The sequence below is a fragment of the Cervus canadensis genome, chromosome 5 (assembly GCF_019320065.1).
Source record: "Cervus canadensis isolate Bull #8, Minnesota chromosome 5, ASM1932006v1, whole genome shotgun sequence".
Classification (NCBI taxonomy): Eukaryota; Metazoa; Chordata; class Mammalia; order Artiodactyla; family Cervidae; genus Cervus; species Cervus canadensis.
In genome coordinates this window covers 18,680,310-18,701,149 of record NC_057390.1, presented here as the reverse complement: position 1 = coordinate 18,701,149, position 20,840 = coordinate 18,680,310, and the positions used below count along the sequence as shown (strand labels likewise).

Genomic DNA, 20,840 nt, shown 5'->3' with positions numbered 1-20,840 from the left:
AGTTTCACATAATATTCTACGTTCCAAAGTATGATTAACAGCAGTCCTATTTTCAAATCTGTATTAAGTCCTTCTACATAGTTTGCTTAGCTTTCAGTTCAGTTTTGAATTATCATGAGCTCAATTTACCCCTTCAATATGGGAAGACACGGCGCACACCCCCGGCCCAGGTCTCCGGAGTTCTTCCCTTACCCAGCTCAAAACTCCATGCATTGGCATTCATACAAGCTGTTGACCCTAAAAACCCAGTCTCCCACTTTTCTAGCCCATGGCAACATACAGTCTACCTACTGACCCAGGTCCTTGCTTCTCTGGCCCACGGGCTGTGGTCGGAGGCTGCTGGTGGTTGAGCCTGCAGATGGGGAGGGCTTTGGCAAGATGGTGTGGGTGGCCTCGATGGCGGTGGTCCCCGGGACCTGCGTCACAGTGACTGGCTGTGCTGCTGTCCCTGGAACCGATGGGCTCTGATCTGCTCTTGCGGTCTCACCTGTAAGAAAGTGGAATTACACTGGGGCTTACAGAATAGCTGGTAGGCTCTTCAGGACAGAGATAAGTAGTTCTTGAACACTAGCTATGAGCAAAGTCCTGTGCTAGCTGCTGTGGAGGCATGTACAATCTGGATGGAGGAATAAGTTGATAAATGAACCAAAGATGAAATAATGATACAATATTTAAAAGGCAGCTCAAAACAATAGCCACATAAACAAGGCTGAACAGGATTAATCATCAAATTAATTTGCCATACACCAGAAGCAATGCTTCTTGGATATATATGCTGTTTCAGTTCGTGTTGGCCTAGAGGTAAGGGGTGCTGTCGGGGCTTTTATTGTTTTAGAGAACGTGTCTTAGATGTTTTGGTTTTGGTTCACGACTAGCCGACTAACTCCTCCAGGTCCCAGTTTCCGCATCTGTAAAATGGGGTAACAGAACTAATCAGAGGGTAAAGACCATCTCGTTTCTTCTTCTAAACGTTACTCCTCATCCACATGTGATGATTTAGATTGCTTCCATGATTTTAAATGATTTGAATTTATTAGGTTGAGGGCATGGGGGGTAAGCGGCCCAATGGACCTTGGGGTTGTATAGAGAACCACAGGTCTGCGTCAGAAGGGAAGACCACATGGCCCCCAGAGTGAACAGCACCCCAGCCCTGGGAGGGAATAGCAGCCACCCTCATGTGTGCCGGCTGGACCCCACAGCAGGTGTGCCAGTTTCTACATCCGTGCGTCTGTGTTAGTCTCCTGGGGATGCTACAACTAATTACCCTAAACTCAGCGGCCTAAAACAACAGGAATGTAGTCCCTCAGCGTTCTGCAGGCAGAAAGCTGGGATCAGTATCATGGGGCGGGCCTCCCCCTGGAAGCTCTCAGGGAGAATCTGCTTCTTGCCTCTTCTGTTTTCTGGTGGCAGTGTAGTCCTTGACTTGACACCCCTCCAGTCTCCAAGGCCGGCATCCCCAATTCTCTCTCCGCTCTACTTTCATGCAACCTTCTCTTCTGTGTGTGTTAAATCTCCCTCTCCCTCCTCTTACGAGGATACATGTGATTGCATTGAGTCTCCCTGACAACCCTGCTCTCAGACAGTCTAGGATCACCACCATGCCCACCACCCCTACCCCCCACCATCTAAAGATCCTTAACTTAATCACACCAGCCTCCCAGCCTTTTTGCCCCTGCCTCTTTCTTGCTGTGTAAGAAAACGTCTGCAGATTCCAGGATTAGGATACAGATATCTTTTCAGGGGTTGTTTTTTCAGCCTATGACAGCATCCCAGCTCTAGCTGTAACTCTGCTTAAGGATGAAGCATCTTTGGTACACAGAACAGCAGGCCAGGGGGGTAGCATCTGAGCTAGAAAGCTCTATACTCTGTGGGAGCCGCCCAACCTCCTCTTGGACATGGTACTGCGTGCTGGGCCGTGTCAGACTGCAGCCCTGTCCAGACGTGAGGCGGGGTCGGGTGTTCAGACCCACTGCCCAGCCCAGGTCCTTGCCAGTTCCCCCAACTTGACACTCACTGCCTGCGGGAGTCAGAGCATTGACCTGGGAGCACAGGTCAGCACAGAACATCCTGGAACTGGGCTAGAGTTTGGCCGTCCTGTCTGCTCTCGCAGGCGCTAGGCTGGCAGCGCAGGAAGCGGATCCTGCATTTACCCTGATGCTTGCTAGCAGCTGGTCGTCTTTAAATCCGCCTGGAGACTGTGCCAGACTAATTGCTAAAGAGCTGGCAGCGGCCTCAGGGGTTCAGCCAGTCTTCACGCCATCCTTGGGCAAAACTAAACCTGAGTGATTTATGACGTTTCCATTACTCTAAAGGAACTGAGCTTTCATAACAAGTCCTCGGGAAGTTTCTAATTTCTCCAAAGTACTCCTCTGTTATACCCTCTGGTAAATGCTACCAGGCATTAATGCCTCTTTAGGGAGACACAGGCTCGGTTCATACAGGGAAAAGCCATTTAACAGAATCACTCGTATATTTTATGAAAGAGGATATATTACTAATTTGGAGAGAAATCTATAAATAAACTGACAGTTCATTGTTCTTGCAGATTATTAATTAAAACACAATTAGTTAAATTAAAAGAAAAACTTACTTGAAAATAGTGAATATTTTTGCCACTTTAAACTCATTAGATACTAAGGATCTGGATTATCTTTTTCTCATACCATTGGCTAATTCTGAGGTTGCCAACCTGCTTCCTTGCCAGTCTGCCTTTGCTGATATTGATTTGCTAGATAGTAAATGAAGCATCCTATGGACAGCCATTTATGTTACTTGCTTAGAACACAGATATTTTCAATCATAAATAAATTCAACCGACAGAGCCATCTCCTTGGTCTTCCACACTCTTCCATGGAAGACCTAGTCATTTTTGCCTGCTCTCCTTCAAGGAACAGAGCTGTCTCTAAGAGGGAGATAGAGAAAATACCCCAAATGGTTCCAGTTCCTTGTTGACTATAATGCCTGGTGTGACACCAAGTGAATTCTTCATGAGACCAGGTTCCTTTTGAAAAATTTGAAATAAAACTACTAAAAAAATAGTTTCTTTGTACAACTTCAGGTATATGGAAGCTTGGGCTTTTTTCAAAGATTTTCATGGGAAAACATTTCAAACCTTCCCTCAGACTCTTGACATATTATTCTTTGGACAAGGTCAAGAATAGCTCCATACTCAACCGCACCAAGGGGTCCCCCAGCTGCCTATACCTGGACATCATTAGGATTGCAGTGGGGGTGATCCAGCGCTCTTTTCACAGAGATTCTGATCCACTGATCTAGGGGGCGCCCAGGAAATCTGATTGGAGAAGCATAGCCAGCGCCAGGCGGCTGGGCTTTTGGCTCCAGCCCTCACCAGCCTGGCCACGGGGCTCTCTCCAGTCTTCTGAGCCTGGCTCCCTTTGCTGTAAAGTGGGGATGGTCAGACCTAGCTGGGGGGCTGTTGCCAGTTAGAGATCATGTCTATAAGGGGGCCATACAATGCTTGTCATGTGGTAGACCTTTGATAAGTGACAGAAGCTGACATCATTGTGATACACCTGCCTCTCCCCCAGGGGAGGGTTGCGATGCTTGAGGGGATCATCCTAACCTGATTTATCTGTTCACTTACATTCTAGGTGAGATCAGGAAGCATCTTGTTAGGGGCAGGTTGGGACCTGAGCAGCTGCTGGCCTGCGCATCTCCAGTTCTCCCTCCTCCTTCCGTTTCTAAAGGAATTTTACCACCAAAGAAAGAGTGGCAACCAAGGGGGCCACCCTTTTTACTGTTCTCACTGGATTTTTTATTTGAATTGTTGAGACTCACCGCATGGTGGGACTGTCACTTGAAAGAGAGGTTCCTCTAATTTTGAGGCTGGATAAGACCCTAGTATCTCTTTTATGCTGGAATCCTTACGGCTGAGCTCAGAGTCTGCTACCAGATGTGCTCAGCACATGCTTAACTGAATGACTGAATGACTGAATTTAATTTTTCAGACTCAGACAACTCTGGATGGTCTTGTGATAAAAGGCTGATAGTGAGAAATGGAGATGGTGTCATTGAAGGTGGAGATGGTTTGGTAGAAGGGACGGGTGATGGGAGATATGGCTTTTGCTAGTTTTAAATGTGCATAGCAGCATTGGAATTCTCTGCTTGTCCAGTGGTTAGGACTCGGTGCTTTTACTGCCCAGGATCCAGGTTCAATCTCTAGCTGGGGAACTAAGATCCCACAAGCAGGATGGTGTGGCCAAAGATATATATGTACGTAGCAGCACAGAGTGAGAAGGCGCCAGCTCCTCCGCATTCCTCCTGATGGTCAGTGAGTCAGGCCTGCGGGGTGGGCAGTGCTAAGCTGGGCCATGGTGCAGGGGCAGATAGAGAAGTTTTGGAACTAGTCTCTGCTATGGAGGACCTAGAAACCCACTGATTATCTAAGACACCACTGGTTGTGACTGGTTTCTCTCCCCCCACCACCCCTCCCCTCTCCCTGACCCACATCAGGGGGATGCCATTGGAGCTCTAGCGCCATCGGCCCCTTAGAGTGGTGCCCTTGGGGAAGGTGCTGAACCGTATCTGAAATGGGGGTGTCCTGGCGCTCTGCCTCAGGGTCGCTGTGTGGGACAGGTGTCTGGCACAGTCACGGGGGGGGGTGCAGGAATCTGTCCAGATTTTGGCCATGGCCCAGTGCAGAAGCCAGAAGGCCCCAGTCCCCGCTTTCTGTCCCCGCTTTCTGCATGAGGAGAGGTGTCACTGAACTTCCCACGGCTGGGGCCGTGCTGGCAGAACTGTGATGTTGGTGGCCGCACCTGACCCAGGCCCCTCAGCAGAAGGACTCGAAGAAGGGGAGGGGTCCGAGGCCACCTCGGGGGAGAGCGGTGTGTAGGCTAAGAGGATGTTCCCTCCCTCCCTTCCTGCTTTGTCCTCTCCCCGGGCCCACAGAGAAGGGGACAGGTGACATCTCAGAATGGTCCATGGGGCGCCACCCTCTGCTTGTGGGAGGCATTAAGGAAGACTTGATTCTGTGCAGTTAAACAAACAAAAACAGGTCTAGATTACTGGAATAATTAAGAAGTCATTAAAGATATTATTGGAGAGTAACTGGGGGTGGGGAATGAGAAACATCCTCTATTTGCATGCTAAGTGCCTCAAGTCAGGATTCTTTATATACACTGTAATTGGCAGGAAAAATACAGGATAACAGTGGAGAGAGGGCTTTTTGGAGCTAGACTGTATTTGATTCTCAGCTCTGCTACTTACTTGCTGTGTGGCAAAGGGCAAGTTACTAAACTTCTCTGGTACTGCAGTTTCCTCAAACTCTTAAGTTAGGGCTAAGAATAGTATTAATACATATCCGTGGTGTTGCTGGGGTGATCAAATACAAAGATCAGGTAAATGTTCCAATGATCTTGGAACAATGCCTGGCACACAACAAAAGCTCCATAAATGCTGGCTAGCTTATATTGCCTATTTTAAAACCATATTCACTTTTTGGACATGAACAAAGTCAGCTAGCTTGTCAAGTTTGTGGTTGTTGTTCAGTCCCTCAGTAGTGTCCAACTCCTGCGGCACACCAGGCTTTCCTATTCTTCACTATTTCTGTTTTCTCATTATTTCAAGTTTCTGGAAGTAATGTTAAATCCCACCATAAAACAACTCACAGCTTCTCTTTGATGAGAAATCAAAGTATTACCCCACCCCCCACGGCCCTCTCCCCCGGCGAAAGGACAGGAATGCATAGCACAGTTATTGCTTTTACACAGAAACCCAGAAAAGGGTATTTTCCTAGCCTGAGTGCTCTCTGTACCCCCTTAGTGGTTCACAGGAAGCTGGGTTGGCACAACCTCCCAGACAGTGCAGTTTTGGCTGGTGGTGTTGAGATTAGCAGCTTGCTATTGTCACAGAAACCACATCACCTTCTTTGCTTCCCTTCATTTCATACCTAAGTAGAGACAGTCTTTTCCCTTTCAGCCACCAGGGAACATTTCCACACAGAATGTCATGTCATCTTCTAAAGTAGCAATACAATAAAATTCAAGGCAACAGTCATTCTGAACAAAAATGACACAAACACGGAGATAATCTCAGAATTGCACAAATGAAAAATAAAGCCTCACTCTTCAGCCCATTGATTTCTGTGCCCGCTTTCCTGGCATCTGTTAAAATATTCCTGGAGTCAGTGGAGCTTGACTGGTTAAGATGCTAATTTCCAACCTATCTTCTAAAACACAGTATTGCCTGATTACAAAATCAGAAGATTTAGATGAAATCCCACGTGGACACTTGCCTGCTTTGGCAGCTGGGCTTTTAGATGATGAATATGTAAGAGACGATGGGTAGGTTATACCTTTTTGGGGTTTACCTTCTGCAAAAAAAGGAAAAAAAACTTTATTTCTGGAGCTAGAGATTTTAGATGGTTGCATCCTGATAAGTTGATTCCCTCCTTCTGATTTGTTTCTCTTGAGTTTAATGAAATCAGTCAGTCTCCACCCCCCTCCCATCCTTTGCTGAATTGTTGATTACAGTGAGAAAGTCAAGTGGCATTCTGTTTTTCTGTATTGCCTGTGTTTTATTAATATTAGAAAGGAAGCCATAACATCTTCATGACTCAGAATTAACATGAGCAACCCTTATTTGCTCATGAAGATGTGACCTGGAAGCAAAGTTTTCATACATGTGACTCTGAATGTTGAACCAGGTCAGTAGATGAAAATCCTCCCTACACTCTCTTGGACATGAGAGCTCTCGTGGCTGACTGGCTGTGCATGAACAACTACCTCTCACTTTCATGGACCCTGTGGGACCCATTTGAATTCCATAGCACTAGAGAAACTTGAAAGTAGGTAAATAGAGATCAGCCTTGAAAATAGCCATTTGTTGCCCACCCAGGGAGTGAAAGTTTAGAGAAGAAATGCTAATGTGTATCAGGGAAACGGTGGAAGCATAAACAAGAAAAATGATTGGGGCTGAGTAGGCAAGTCTCAAGCCTGGTGTGACTGAACAAGCCTGTGAAGACTGCTGCCCATGGCGGTCCTCTGCCAGGGAGTTAGCCTGAAGTTCCACCAGGGAGCCTCATTCCAAGGAAATGGAAACTGTCAGGAGAACACAAGCCCCACTGAGGCAGGTAATTGGTCTCACTTAGTGGCTGTTAAATCCCCAGGGCCTGGAGCAGTGTCTGGAATGTAGTAGATGCTCAGTAAGTATAACTGAGGAATTACCTTAGTGCTTAGATCTCTGTTCCTTGGTAGCTCAGACAGTAAAAAAATCTATCCTGAATGCAGGAGACACAGGTTTAACCCTTGGGTTGGGAAGAGCCCCTGGAGAAGCGAATGGCAACCCACTCCAGCATTCTTGCCTGGAGAATTCCATGGACAGAGGAACCTGGTAGGCTACAGTTCATGGGGGTTGCAAAGAGTTAGACATAACTGAATGATTAACACTTTCTCTTAGATCTCTGTTAAAATTTAAATACACTTGGAAGGGGTCTCGCCTGTTCTGTGACATTTCCACCTGACCATGAAAGCATTTTTAACTCTCAACCCAAGGGAATATTTTTATAGGATGGGCTTGGAGAGGAGACGGTGTGGAGTGTCAAATAGAGATGGGCAGTGGAACAGAATCTAGTGCCTAAGTTCACCAAAGGTCCTTCTGGCACAAGGAACAGCAAGGGTCATGAGGTAGAATGGGTAACAGGCTCTCAGGAAGGGTTTGGGATTGAGAGCAAGAAAATCTAGGTTTCTGTTTCTATTTTACCAATGATTAACTGCCTCAATCTCTAAGACTCTTGGTGTTTTTTTTTAATTCAGAAAATATGGGTAATGATATGGACCAACTTACTAGACAAAGTTGTAGGGATCTGAAGGAAAAAAATAGTTAAAATGTTTTGGAACCATATATCACCATAGAGATGCAAAGAAGTTATTCTGGTGTTAGCTATGAATGTCATTCAAGGTGAGAAAGAGGCAAATGTTTGGGCTCAAGGGAGGTACTTCATCTTATGAACGCCCACCCAGAGCAGGGCTGGGCAGCCCGGGTCGGCCCTGCTCCAGTAGACAGCGTGTGCTGTGCTAACTCACTGTCTTGTCTGACTCTTTGCGACCCCGTGGACTGTAGCCCTCCAGGCTCCTCTGTCCATGGGATTCTCCAGGCAAGAATACTGGAGTAGTTGCCATGCTCTCCTCCAGGGGATCTTTCCGACCCAGGGATCAAACCTGGGTCTCTTGCATCCTTACTTTTTCCCTATTGGCAGGTGGGTTCTTTACCACTAGCGCCACCTGGGAAGCCCCGGTGGACAGTGAGTGGGGCTATTTCAGACCCAAGGAGGGTGCCTTTATCCACTGCAAACGCCATAGGGACACCAGCTCCTCAGTTTCCTACTCATCTCACATCGAAAACCCTGTGGTTCCCTCTGTTTCTATTCAGAAGGAAAAGGAGCCTGAGCTCAGCTTTCTGAAATGTGGGTCAGAGGACAAACAGGCAGTATTAGGAAGTCCCTCTCTGACCTTTCCCATCTCTGAAATGTGGAAAGACTATGCTGAACAAAAAGACATAACCCCTCTCCTGCCCCCTCCCAGCCTGCCAAAGTGAATTAATTAAAGGCGCATAGCAACATGTGAAAATTGGGAATAAAAGCCTAGAGAAAGGTCGCGAAGACATCTGAACCTTCAGAAGAGGACTCTGACTTGATCCAGCAAGACTCACTGGCCGTGAGCCCCTGGACAGCAGATGAGCGAGCTGTGGCCGCTGTCGGCTGAGACTCTCACGTGGCATTGTGCTCTCCAAACTCATTCACTGGTGGTCATTGCAGAGCACATGTGCTTATTATCAATGGCAAAAAGTGTTTCTGGTTAAATGTCACTAAATGACATGAGATGACACAGCAGTTGAGACTTATAGGGAATAACACAGCAGATTGATTTTCATTTAAAAAATCCAAAACATCTCTGCTCGCATGGAATTAATTTTTCTTTTAAACCTCTCTTAGGATTCTTGGATTGCTGAAACCCTCTTATTCTCCCAGGAGCTCCTTGGTAACCACCAATGTGGAGACTGTACTTCTAAGATTGGCAAATTCGTATTCTAGACCTTAGTATGTTCATATGGCCCCTGTTTTGTTATGAGGTAAAGCTCACAGTATGATTAATGACCTCCCACTACCTGACATAGAAACTGGTATAGTTTGAACCCTGGGTGTGCAGAATTCCGTATGTAAGAGGAAACCGAGATTGCTCAAGTTAGAAGATCTGATTGTAGTCCTACTAAAATTAAGATCAAAGGAGGTTGGGACATGGGGCATCTAAAGGTGCAAAAATCCCACCCAGATTGGAAGGCCTGCTATATTATGAGACATTTCTCTCTTCTTTGCTTTAGCTGGCCTTCCACAGGTGGTACCTTCTCAGGAGAGTCACATGGCTCCTGATTTTGTGGGGAATGCCAGAAAAGTTTGCTAGAATGTATTTAAAATCCTGCAGTGCCTCTTTGGAGAAAATGAGAGATTCAAAGTCCAGTGCAGAGTAAACAGTACAGGGTGAAGACAGAACACTGTCTTGTGCTCAAATGCTGATGGGGCATGTCAAAGCTGGAAGGGCTCCCGGTGGCCAAACCTGGAAAATTTGAGCATCAAAAAGAATAATGATGATAATAGGCTATAACATGTTGTATTTTAAAAAACAATCTGTATGTCCATCATGGTACTTGGAAAAATAGTTGTGTGTGGGGGGGGAGGGCTCATTTCTTTTTGTAAGAACACTAGCTAATAAATGTGGAAGAATAAGGATAATTTTTCAATTTCTGACTTTACTCTTGCTACTGAGGCAAGGATCACTGATGGATGTTAAAACCATTGGGTGAATTTTGGGTGGGGGGACAAGCTATTCATGCTGTTTTGAAGTATCATCCTATAGATTGCTATTAATTACAAAGTATCTTTTACCATGCAGAGATATTATAAAGTATCCAAGTTATCAAATTAAGCATCACCAACAAATGGACAAAATAACATTATGTGTCTCCTTATGACCATTTATGATACTACACAATGGATATGCTATGTTACTATCTATGTAGTATCTTTGCCAAAATATTTAACCTGAATCCAAGCATGAGGCAATAGCCAGACCTGTTTATGGTGCAGATTGTGGAACACAGTACTAGATTACTGGCTGAGACTTCAAAAATGTCATCTCAGGACTTCCCTGGTGGTCCAGTGGTTAAGAATCCACCCGCCAATACAGGGGACTGGGGTTTGACCCCTGGTCTGGGAGATTCCATATGCCACAGACCAGCTAGGCCCGTGGGCCACAACTATTGAGCCCACGTGCCCTAGAGCCCGTGCTCCGCCACAAGAGAAGCGACCACAGGGAGAATCCCATGCACTGCAGTGAAGGCCTAGCACAGCCAAAAATAAATAAAATTAAAAAAAAATGTCATCACTACTCATGACCAAAAATGGAAGTGTGGTGGTAGACAGGTCCATATTAAAGGAAACCAAATAGACATGATAAGTAAATACAATAAGTGATCTTTGATTGTAGATCCACCCCCAAAAAGAAGAAGAAATTATTGTGAAGAATATTTTGGGTATAGTTGGATATAATTGAATAAGACTATTTCTTATTTTTCCTATTTATTAATATTCATTAACATTATTGTAGCAATGCTAATTTTTTTTTAGGCATGGTACTGTGGTTATTTTGGAAAATGCTTTTGTTTTTACCAGATGTGTGCTGAAGTATTAAGGGATAGTTGTCATCATGCCGGTGGCTTACTGTCACACAGTTCAAGCAAAATATAGATAGATAGATAAAGCAAGTGTAGCAAAATGTTACCAGTTGGTGTGTCTGGGTGAAGGGAATATGGGTATTCATTGTACCATCTTTTCATTTTTCCATAAACTTAAAAGTTTTCAAAATTAAAGGCTAGGTTGGGGAAATTCACAAAAATAAAATGAGGGGAACAGGCAGGTCATGATAATACAGAGATACTTGGTTATCTTTTTACTGTGAAGTCATACTAGCCATTAGGTCATTGACATTACCTCTTTGGAAGAGGGCAAAAAAAAAAATGAAAATGATTATCTATAAAATCCTATGGAGCCAGATAGTGAGAACTGATTAACAGTGAAACAATTAGTCTCAAAAAAGAAATCTTAAACACAGTTGTAGCTCAGTTCTCTAAACGCCTGTCCCTATCTATTCATTTACCAGATTTCTCAAGGAATAATCTAGATATGGGGAACATTTGGCATAACTAAAGGAGTAGCTCAAAAACCCAAGTTATTAAATGTAATTCACTTAATTAAAAGTTTGATTGGACTTACTGATAGCTGCTGTGTGTTTAAAATGAGTAATTGGAGCCTTTTTAATACTTCCAGACTTGGTAGTGATTTATCACTGTAATTAGAATTCATTGTTTCATGATCCTAATTATCAGAAGAACTAATGCTTCAGATTTTTGTGTAATGAGGTGGGCCATAAAATAAAGCTAACAGCATAGTGAAAAGGGCACATTTCGTCCGCTGAGGTCACTTAACCCAGGTGTCGGTTACCGGGCAGCACTTCTCCAGGGCGCAGACGTACCTGAGACCACAAAGGATTCTCTCCATCGTGGAAGGGATAATGACCGGACGCCGTTGGAGTAGCTCCCTTTATAGCCAGACTGTCCAGCCACTTTCTGAACAAGTATTTTCCCTCCTGAATTATCAAGCACACCACTGTGAAGAGAGAAAAAAACTTTTTTTGAAGAAAGAGGAGAAGAATATTGTTTGACATATAATAGACTATGAAACCAGTTGCCATCTTAATTTTTTTCTTATTCTACATGTTATACATTAAAAATTTTTTTTAATTGAAGTATTGTTGATTTACAATGTTGTGGTAGTTTCAGGTGTGTAGCATAGTCATTCAGTTATTCATATATATATATTTATTCTTTTTCACATTCTTTTCCTATACAGGTTATTACCGAGTATAGACTTCCCTGTGCCATACAGGGGCCTTCCCTGGTGGTGGCTCAGATGGTAAAGAATTCGCCTGCCATATGGGAGGCCTGGGTTTGATCCCTGGATTGGGAAGATCCCCTGGAGGAGGGCATGGCCACCCATTCCAGTATTCTTGCCTGGAGAATCCCCAAGGACAGAGGAACCTGGTGAGCTGCAGTCCATGGGGTCACAAGGAGTCAGACACGACTAAGTGATTATGTGTGCCTGAGTGCTAAGTTGCTTCAGTTGTGTCCAACTCTTTGCGACCCACTGGATTACAGCCACCAGGCATTTCTGACCATGGGACTCTCCAGGCAAGAATACTGGAGTGGGTTGCTGTGCCCTCCTCCAGGAGATTTTCCTGACCCGGGGATGAACCCATGTCTCTTACATCTTCTGCATTGGCAGGCAGGATCTTTACCACTAGCACCACCTGGGAAGCCCACAGTAGGTTCTTGCTGGTTATCTATTTTATATACAGTAGTGTGTATATTAATCCCAAGTTCCTAATTTATACACCCCCACCCATGTTTTCCCCTTGATAACCATAAGTTTGTTTTTGAAATCTGTGACTTGTTTCTGTGAGGTTTTTTTGTAAATAAGTTCATTTGTATAATTTCTTTTTAGATTCCTACTAGTTCTCCCTGAAGTAAAACCTCTTTCCTGACAATTTCCAGTGTGGTTTTGTGACATCACAGAATGATTTCAACTATTTCAAAGGGTGGTACAGTATTTTTAGAAGCACGTTTTCCTTTTATTTTGGGGCAAGGAAGGTGTGTGAGCTAAACTAAACTCATTTAAAAGAGTCCCCAAAGGTTGGAAATTGTTTCTTTAGTTTCTAGGATTTTGAAGGTTTTAGATCCTCATATGACAGTAACTGACATATCGACCTCTTTGCTTCCACTGAAGCAGGGGCTCCGGTAAATCATTTCCTTGCCCCAGAGCCTAACACGGCTCCCTTGGGCATCTGTAATTGACTGCACGGGGGAACTGAAAAAGTCCTTAGATTTGTTCCCATCAACACCCTTCCTTCTCTACAGGAATGAGTGCTGCTATTTCCTTCCCTCCCACATCCATGGTGAGTCAACAACTTTCAACACTCAACGTCCTAACAGCTCAAAAGGAAAGAAGGTGATAATAATACTTGACATATAAAACCCTTAATTGCTTTTGAATCATTCCCACTCATGGTATCTTACTGAGTTCTCCCAGCAAACCTACCGGTTGTGGAGCGGAGGGAATGCTGTCATTCCCACTCTACTGAGATAGGCTTAGGCAGGTTGAGGGATCCTGTGACTCCAAATTTTATGACTTCTAAATTACAAGGGAGGGATGTGAGCCTAGGTCTAAGCGGCCTGGAACCTTGGGTTTGCCCCACGTGGCCTCTCAGAGTTCCAAAGCTACAGGCATCTCCCCACATCTAGTCCTCATCTGTCCTTCACTGCATTGCAACCCTGCCCGCCCTTCTCCGGGGAGCTCTCAGTCAGGGCCCCGCACAATCCCAGCTGCAGCAAGGCTGGTCCCAGCTCTGCTGACAACCCACAGGATTCCCACCCCCGTTTCTGTTCATGCTGTCCTCTGCCCTGGAGAACCTGGCAGTCTCTCCAATACCTCCTTCTCCATGACGTTGCTACACCACTTCCATGGCTCAGATGGTGAAGAATCTGCCTGCAATTCAGGAGACGCCGGAGATATAGGTTTGATCCCTGGTTTTAGGAAGATCCCCTGGAGGAGGGCATGGCAGCCCACTCCAGTTTTCTTGCCTAGAGAATCCCGTAGACAGAGTGATGCTTGCGGGTTACAGTTCAAGGGGTAGCAAAGAGTCAGTCACTGCTGAGTGGCTTTCACTCACTTCACTTCCTAACCGTGCCTTTGAATCTTGTCTTTCCATGATGACTCTGATTTTATTTTATAAAAATTCCTGAGTTAACTTTGTCTCTCAACTGGAACGGAAATCTTCTTATGGGACGACACTAGTTTTGCTTCTGTGTTTGAAAGCCTGTCTCTTTGTGGATGCCCCTCATGCTGACTTATGAAAGCAGGTTGTTAGGTTCGGGATGGTGCCAAGGGGTTCATGTCACAACGGTAGCTTGAAATCAGCCACAGTGGGAGTATTTACACTATAGATGTTGACAAATCAGCTTCTACCCCCTCCTCCTTTTAAGAGGGTTAATTGGTAAACACTGACCAGCACACCACTGGCATGGGCTGACAATTCAAATTATTTTTTAAAAAATTATCCCAATTATCCTATGGTCCCTTATTCATAACTAGTAAAGGAAATAGAAATAGCTCTTATCTTTTTATTTTCTCCTGGGGGAAATTTTTCTGTCCCTGGATTTATATTCCATTGTACTGAGGAAATGTGCAAGCAGTCATTCTTGTTTTAAAAGTCAGAAGCGCTGTGGCTGCTACTCAGAGTGAGGAAGAGGTGCTGAGTTTCGCTTTGCTCAGGCTTTTAAAAAGGGAATGGGGGAAGGCCTGGGGGTTCTTAGGCTGGGCTGGGAGGTGGAGATCCCTTGTGATGGTTATAGAGGACTCCAAACCCAGACTTTGCGAAAGGCATGGACACAGAATTCTTGTCTTCTCATAGATTTTCCTGTTGTCTTAAGTGAGAGATCTTGAGAGTGGACTTCACTACAGGATGTATGTATTTCCAGATATCCTTCTGGAGGAGGCATGGGGCAGGGAGTGGTCTGTCAACTCGAGGAGGTGACAGCTGTCCCAGGGGAGGAATGCAGGGACACTAGACCACCACAGGAGATACCAGAGGAGGCAGGGAGCCTGAAGGCCTGTGGTTGCTCTTAGGACACATTTAGGGGCTCAGAACCAAGGTAGTTTGGAGAATTTATGTAAATAAAACCTCACCTGTATCCTCATTGAGGCGGAGACGCTTCATACACATTTTCTGAAAGAGCAAAACCAGTTCCACTCCTTTGCATTCCTCAGACATCCTGCATGATACTGAACATGGCCTTGAGGTTCACCTCCTCCCTGACTTTCAGGACACTAGGATTAGCTGAGGGTCAGCATCGTGGCTTGGAGGAAAGGGGCTGTCCACCACGAGGCCAGCTTTGCTGGCTGCCATTCTCAAGATGGGCATCTGGTCAGAAATCCATGCTCAGCAGGAAGAAGGCCTCTTTGTTGTCCCATCTCAGAACTCTTCCCCTCTCCCAGGCTTTGGTCCCACTTTAAACACAGGAGTTAGTTCAGGCCAAGACTGAGCCTGAATGTGATGCCTCAAATGCGTTCATTATCGCTTTGGTTTGAAAAGATCAAGGGGATCACTCATAATACGGCATCTGATTATCATACCTTATATGAAAATTAAACCCTTTAAGCTAAATATGAATTTCGAAACCAAAGTATGCCCTCTCCAGTTTCCCAGTTCTGACTGCATGGGCCTCTGGCAGGACAGTGATGGAGGGTCCCTTATGCATTTCCCACTCTTATCCTCTGTCTTCAATCCTGCCTTCTGAAGAGAGACTTGTTCTGTTTGTAAAAAACAGAACTGATATAATCCAAAATTCCTATCTCTTTTTCCTTAAGACTTCTATACATCCATTAGGGGTAGTGATTCCTTCTTTCCAGTCTCCTACTATATCAGCCATCGGTCCAGGAAGTCATGAGGCATTCAGTTGCTCTAGCAGCAAATCTTTTTTGAAACAGTCAAGCTCTTCTCCGCTGTCCCTCTACCCTCATCTATATTCTTCTCAGCAAGCTCCTAGGCTCCACCCCAAGTGCTGACGTGGCTGAGTCCTGGTCCTTGTCGATGCCATTCCTATTTTCTCCCTAGAGGCGTGTTCATCTATCATAAAGCCTTTCCCAACTCTAACTGCTCCAAAGTCTACAACCTCATCATGTCCTCATGTTGTACATTAAGCAATGCTGGGACCTCTCAGTTCTTACCTAAATGTATCACCTGGGCTCTGGGCTGGAAGCCAGGGGACACAAAACAGGAGGCCCTGTTTTGATCCCTGGGTAGGGATAATCCCCTGGAGAAGAGAATGGCAACCCACTCCAGTACTCTTGCCTGGATAATCCCACGGATGGAGGAGCCTGGTGGGCTACAGTCCATGGGGTTGCAGAGTCGGACACTTTTGACTCTTCCCCTCCTGAGGATGTTAACAGCAGCCTCGTAGGGCTGAGGCGATGCTAGGGATGTGTAAGGGGTTACTGTCATGAAGACATCTTGTGAGCTCATATGAACTCGTGTGGCTCTGTCCTGCACAGGAAACAAGGAAAGGCAAGAGACAGACAGCAAATGCCGGAGGAAGCAAGTGTCAACCTGGAAAAATACAGCAGGCTAGGATAGGCTCCGCCTCTGCAGAAGATGTCAGTGTCTGCGCAAACACAAACCAGAGTGTGCCGATGGTGTTGGCCGAGCTGTGAGTGCATGTACACATGTGTCAGGGTGTGTGTGAGCACATACATGTGTGTTCAAGCACAGGTAGGAGGCATGAGTGTGTGAACAAGTGATCCTGTGGGGGCAAGCACAAGTGTGTGCGTATTCACGTGTAGATTTGCATATTGCCTTGCTGCACAAAATTGATTTCAGGGTGAAAGCAAAATATTTTTATTCCATAGTTTGGAGTTAAGAAATAGAATTTGGTGTTTGTTTCTTTGATGTTCCTCTATTTATCCTTAGTAGAGCTTTTGTATTCCCCCTCCCACTGAAAAACCAGGCAGCTCTTCACCTCTGTGTGCCAGTGGGGAAGAGCATGGCTGACAAAGTCTATTAGTAACTCTTAAGTCTTATTTTAGGCAGAGGTTTTTTTCATTGCTTCTGCAGATTTCAGAGAGGCTACTGCCTAGACACCTTGAAAGGGAATGAATTTTAGTCCCCCCTCTCTCTGGCAGAGATACACTGACTGATCAAGTGACTGGCCTGCAAGTAAAGAAAAGTGAAAAGATGCCAGAGGCCTAAATAAGTGAGAAACTTCAGCCAGCATCTGGCAGCCAAGCCCAAACTTTAGAGCCGCATCTCAAAGCAGTGCTGGCTAGTGAATAGAAGCGGGAGTACTGATTTGAGTTTGAATCCCTACTCTGATATTTTTCAATGGTGTGGCTTTAGAAAGGCTATTCAACCTCGTTTTACCTTTAAGAGGTGGATAACAGTGGTAGATAGCGCGCAGGGGAGCTGTGGGGGCTGAATTAGACAACACAGGTAGAGAGCTGGACATCCACCCATCAGCCTATTATCAAACATACTCAGTAAACATACCTTCCCCTGTGTTTTGACTCCAGGCCTAAGTGAAAGAGGTGTGAGGCTCCTGTGACGGTCACGCTTGCCTCATGTAGGCAGTGACGTAGTCATGCTTCCTTCTTCCTGGATCCCAAACCAAGAGCTGACCGGTCAGGACCGCCTGTCCCTCTCCTCCTCACTGTTTCCTGTTCCCATTTGTCTCCAGCCATCAACCAGAGCTGTGACATTTCTTCTCTAAACCTCTGGGCTTTGCTTAGTCATGTCCCTATTATTTCCTTGCTCAGCACAGACAGGTAGAAAATATTTTTTTACATCATCAAGAACTTTGGTTTCTTCGTCATGAACACAGAAGAGTAGGATTCTCCTCCCCTCTCATTCATGTGTAAAGAGAAGTCAGTTCTCCTTTCTAGAGAGATTTGCAAGGAGATCCAGGGTCGTGCACCGATTCTGGGTTATCCTCTGGGATAGGGCTGCTAGATAAAACACAGGATGCTCACTTAAAGTTGCCCATTTTTGCTTGCTAATCAGGCAACCCTGCGCCGGGGCTCCCCGCCCACACCCTGACCGCTCATTCTTAAGTAACTCAGTGTTGCCCACCTGTGAACTGCAGCGCCGCACACGCTAGAATAGGAAGCGTAGACGTCAGTGCCGTAAACGTGGTACCTAGGGTCTTGGCATCCTGGTGGACACTTCACAATGAACTCGACATTCGTTATCTTCCCAGCTCTCACATCACAGCTGATCTGAGGAACAGCTGGGAATGCAAAATGAAGTCAAGATTATACCTTGTGGTAGCAGCTTATATATGGGGTGACTGTTGGGTTATAACTATTCATTCACTTGATCTCTAAAAGCCAGAGCCTGGACTGACCCTGGATCCCCTCTGTATAATGAAAGCAGAGAGGTAATTAGGACATTCCTCAGGCCAAAAGAGCAATCACTGTCCGTTGCATTTAACCTGCTGAGAGCAAGAACAAGAGGCTCATTCCTGTGCTTAATCGAACAATTAATTAATTGGAGTAGAGAACTCTGGGAAAAGACCCACCTCCAGTGGCCAAAAATGTCAGTGTGAGTTCACAGCTGGAGAATACTGCTTTTTCAGATGCTCTGGAGCTAGCCCGAGAAAAGAGGAAATGCTCAGAAAACCTTGCAGGAGGAAGGAAAGGTATTCGGGAAGGGCGAGTTACAGACCATGGGCTTTGGGTCAGGACTGGCTAGGAAAAGGTGGGCCTACTGCAGCCAAGACCCCAGCTGGACCCTGGGGGGAGCACTGGGGTGGGCAGGGCCAGGCCAGGAGGAGGCAGCTTGGTGCTTGTGTTCTGTGAACGAGGTGGGACTCGTTGGAGGGTTTTTGAACTGGGGAGATAGATAATGAAAGTGATCTTTTGTCTTGGTCCTTGAGGCTGGGTCCTAGCTCCAGGGTCAAGGTAGGAGTCATCCTTCCTCCTCTTCCTCAACACTCAGTGGAAAGCTGGGGAAGCCCATTCATTCGTCCTCCCTCCTCTTGGGCCTCGTGATGCCATAGCCAGCCTAGCAGTAGTCAGTCGGCAAGGCTGCTGGAGCTCCAAGCTTGCTCAGGATAAGATGATGTAGATGCTCTAGCAGCAGTGCCTAAAAGAGGGGTGTGGCTGCGTCTTCCCTGAAAAAATCTCCCTCCAAAACTCCTGAATGCAAAGGGCTCCTAGAGGATCCTATACTGATGCCCGGGAGCTAGGAATGTGTTCTCTAGAAGAGACTCTGAAGCACAAACAACCATTCAAAGAGTAAGCAGGAAGGAACTGGAAGCCATCAGACGCGAGGGCTGCCTGGCAGAGGTGGGGTGCTTGGACATAAGAAGGCGAGCATTGGAGGCAAGTCACAAGTAGGACTGAGCAAGAACTGAAGGGGAGGTTTCTATGGAGTTTTCTTTTCTTTTTTTTTTTGCCAAAAGAACTTTCTAGTAAATGAAGTTGCCCTTGAAGGAAGGGGCAGGCAGGGACTGAACAGTTGAAGATGGGATGTCTCCATTGGGTGGGAAGTGGAAAGAAAGTCCCGCCCAGTGGTGAGAGTCAGTGATTACAAACATAGATTCCGGATCTCTGCCAGGCCACCCATCCTCTAACTGGGTTACTGAGATGCTCTCAGAGTTGTTAATGGTTTCCAGCTGTATCCAAAATGTACTTTTTTTTTCTCTTTAACTCTTTTGTACCTGAATGGATCGGAGCTGCGTTTCCTTCAGGCTGGAGAGAGGACTGAGGTTAGAGCTCCCGCTCTTTTCCTAAACACCCCTCCCAGACAGTCCTGGCCACACAGGGCCGGGCCAGCATGGAAGTCCTCCTGGGAGCCCGGGGCTGAGTGTGATCACAGGCTAAAACAATTTGTGGTCCCCGTGGAGAAGGGGAGCGCCGCGCTTAAAACGGGTTTGTGGTTTCATTCTCCCCACCACAGGCTGCTTCCTCTCCAGTTATTTTCTTTTTATCTTCCATTCTTTTAAACCCCGATACTCAAGGCTGCATGGGCTATTTTGAGTCTTGGAGTACTGTTTTAAAGAGACAATTTGGGGATGGAAGATGCCTGTGTAGCCTCTCCTTAAACTGGTTAATTGTCAGATCATTGGGTGTATAACTAAATGCATTCAACTCTCCTCCCTTCCGCAGATCACTGCCCCATTCCTGAATGCAGCTCCTCCCGTGGATGCAAAGAAAATGAAAGCATTCCCTCTTGGCTCTTGGTTGTGTGAAATAGGAAGTGACAGCTCTGTGCCCTGGGATTCCATGTGGGCGTGACCTTGGCACCCTGAGGTTTTGGACCTCCTGGTAGGCCAACCCAACTCTTCTGGAGTTGTAAATGGGGTGCTGTGGAGAAGCTTGTTGCATGAATGTCATACAGTGATCGAACCTACAGCAAGACAGGTGCGCAGGCAGTAGAATTTTCCATGAAATAGTTGGCTTAAAATGACAAGGGGAAAAGTGTCACATGGGAATATTTTGTTTCCTGCTCATCAATTCCCACCCTCAACTAGCTCCTTCCTTTGGGGGGAATTTGTTTGTTGTTTTGTCTTGCTTTCACAAAGGCCTGGGCAGTCCCTTCAATAAGATCTTCTGCTTTATCTGCATCTAGTTGGATTATAAATTGGTGAATTAATTCACCTCACGATAGTGCAAGGGGGGATAAAATGAAATCAAGCATGTACACTCGTGTACTTTGGAAGGTGTACCGTTCACTGTCCCCGGAGCCTTACTTGCCAAATCAGTGCCTCCCTGCTCCCTTCAGACCTGAGGCAGATACTTCTTGAGCTGCCTTAATTTTGACTTCTCCTCTGAAGGAAGGATTATCTCTGCATTTTTGAGAGGAAACACAAAGATAGATGAAAATGAACCTAAACAACAGAGGAGAAAGAGAGAAAAGGAACACTTCTGGGAAGGCATGTGGGACCTTCCCAGACGAGGGATCAAACCTGTGTGTCCTGCATCGGCAGGGGGATTCTTTACGAGTGAACCATCAGGGAAGCCCCCATCCTATACATAATAGTTTGCATCTGCTAACTATCAGCTGTAAAGTGGGAGAGTTCAAAAGTATGCAGAGGAAATCCAGAGATAAATCATTTCATTTGGGCCTTAAGTGGATGGATGGAAGATTCTTAGAAGGTTGCAGGAAAACAGACTACTTCACAAATAACTGGGAAAATACCGTAAAGGAATAGACCGT

The 20,840-nt window shown here is 45.8% G+C and overlaps 1 protein-coding gene across 2 annotated transcripts in view; it reads right to left on the bottom strand.

The window, feature by feature from the left end:
• VIT (vitrin) overlaps window positions 1–20,840 on the bottom strand; it is a 118,293-nt gene that overhangs the window by 49,473 nt on the left and 47,980 nt on the right. Inside the window, exons 4-7 of one of the 2 annotated variants that reach the window (XM_043468322.1) lie at window positions 17,751–17,907; window positions 11,547–11,680; window positions 6,257–6,334; window positions 296–487 (exon numbers count right to left, since the gene is read on the bottom strand). In XM_043468322.1, coding sequence (XP_043324257.1) covers window positions 296–487; window positions 6,257–6,334; window positions 11,547–11,680; window positions 17,751–17,907 — 561 coding nt within the window. The remainder of the gene's footprint in view (window positions 1–295; window positions 488–6,256; window positions 6,335–11,546; window positions 11,681–17,750; window positions 17,908–20,840) is intronic. The other variant, XM_043468323.1, reaches the window with a different exon arrangement.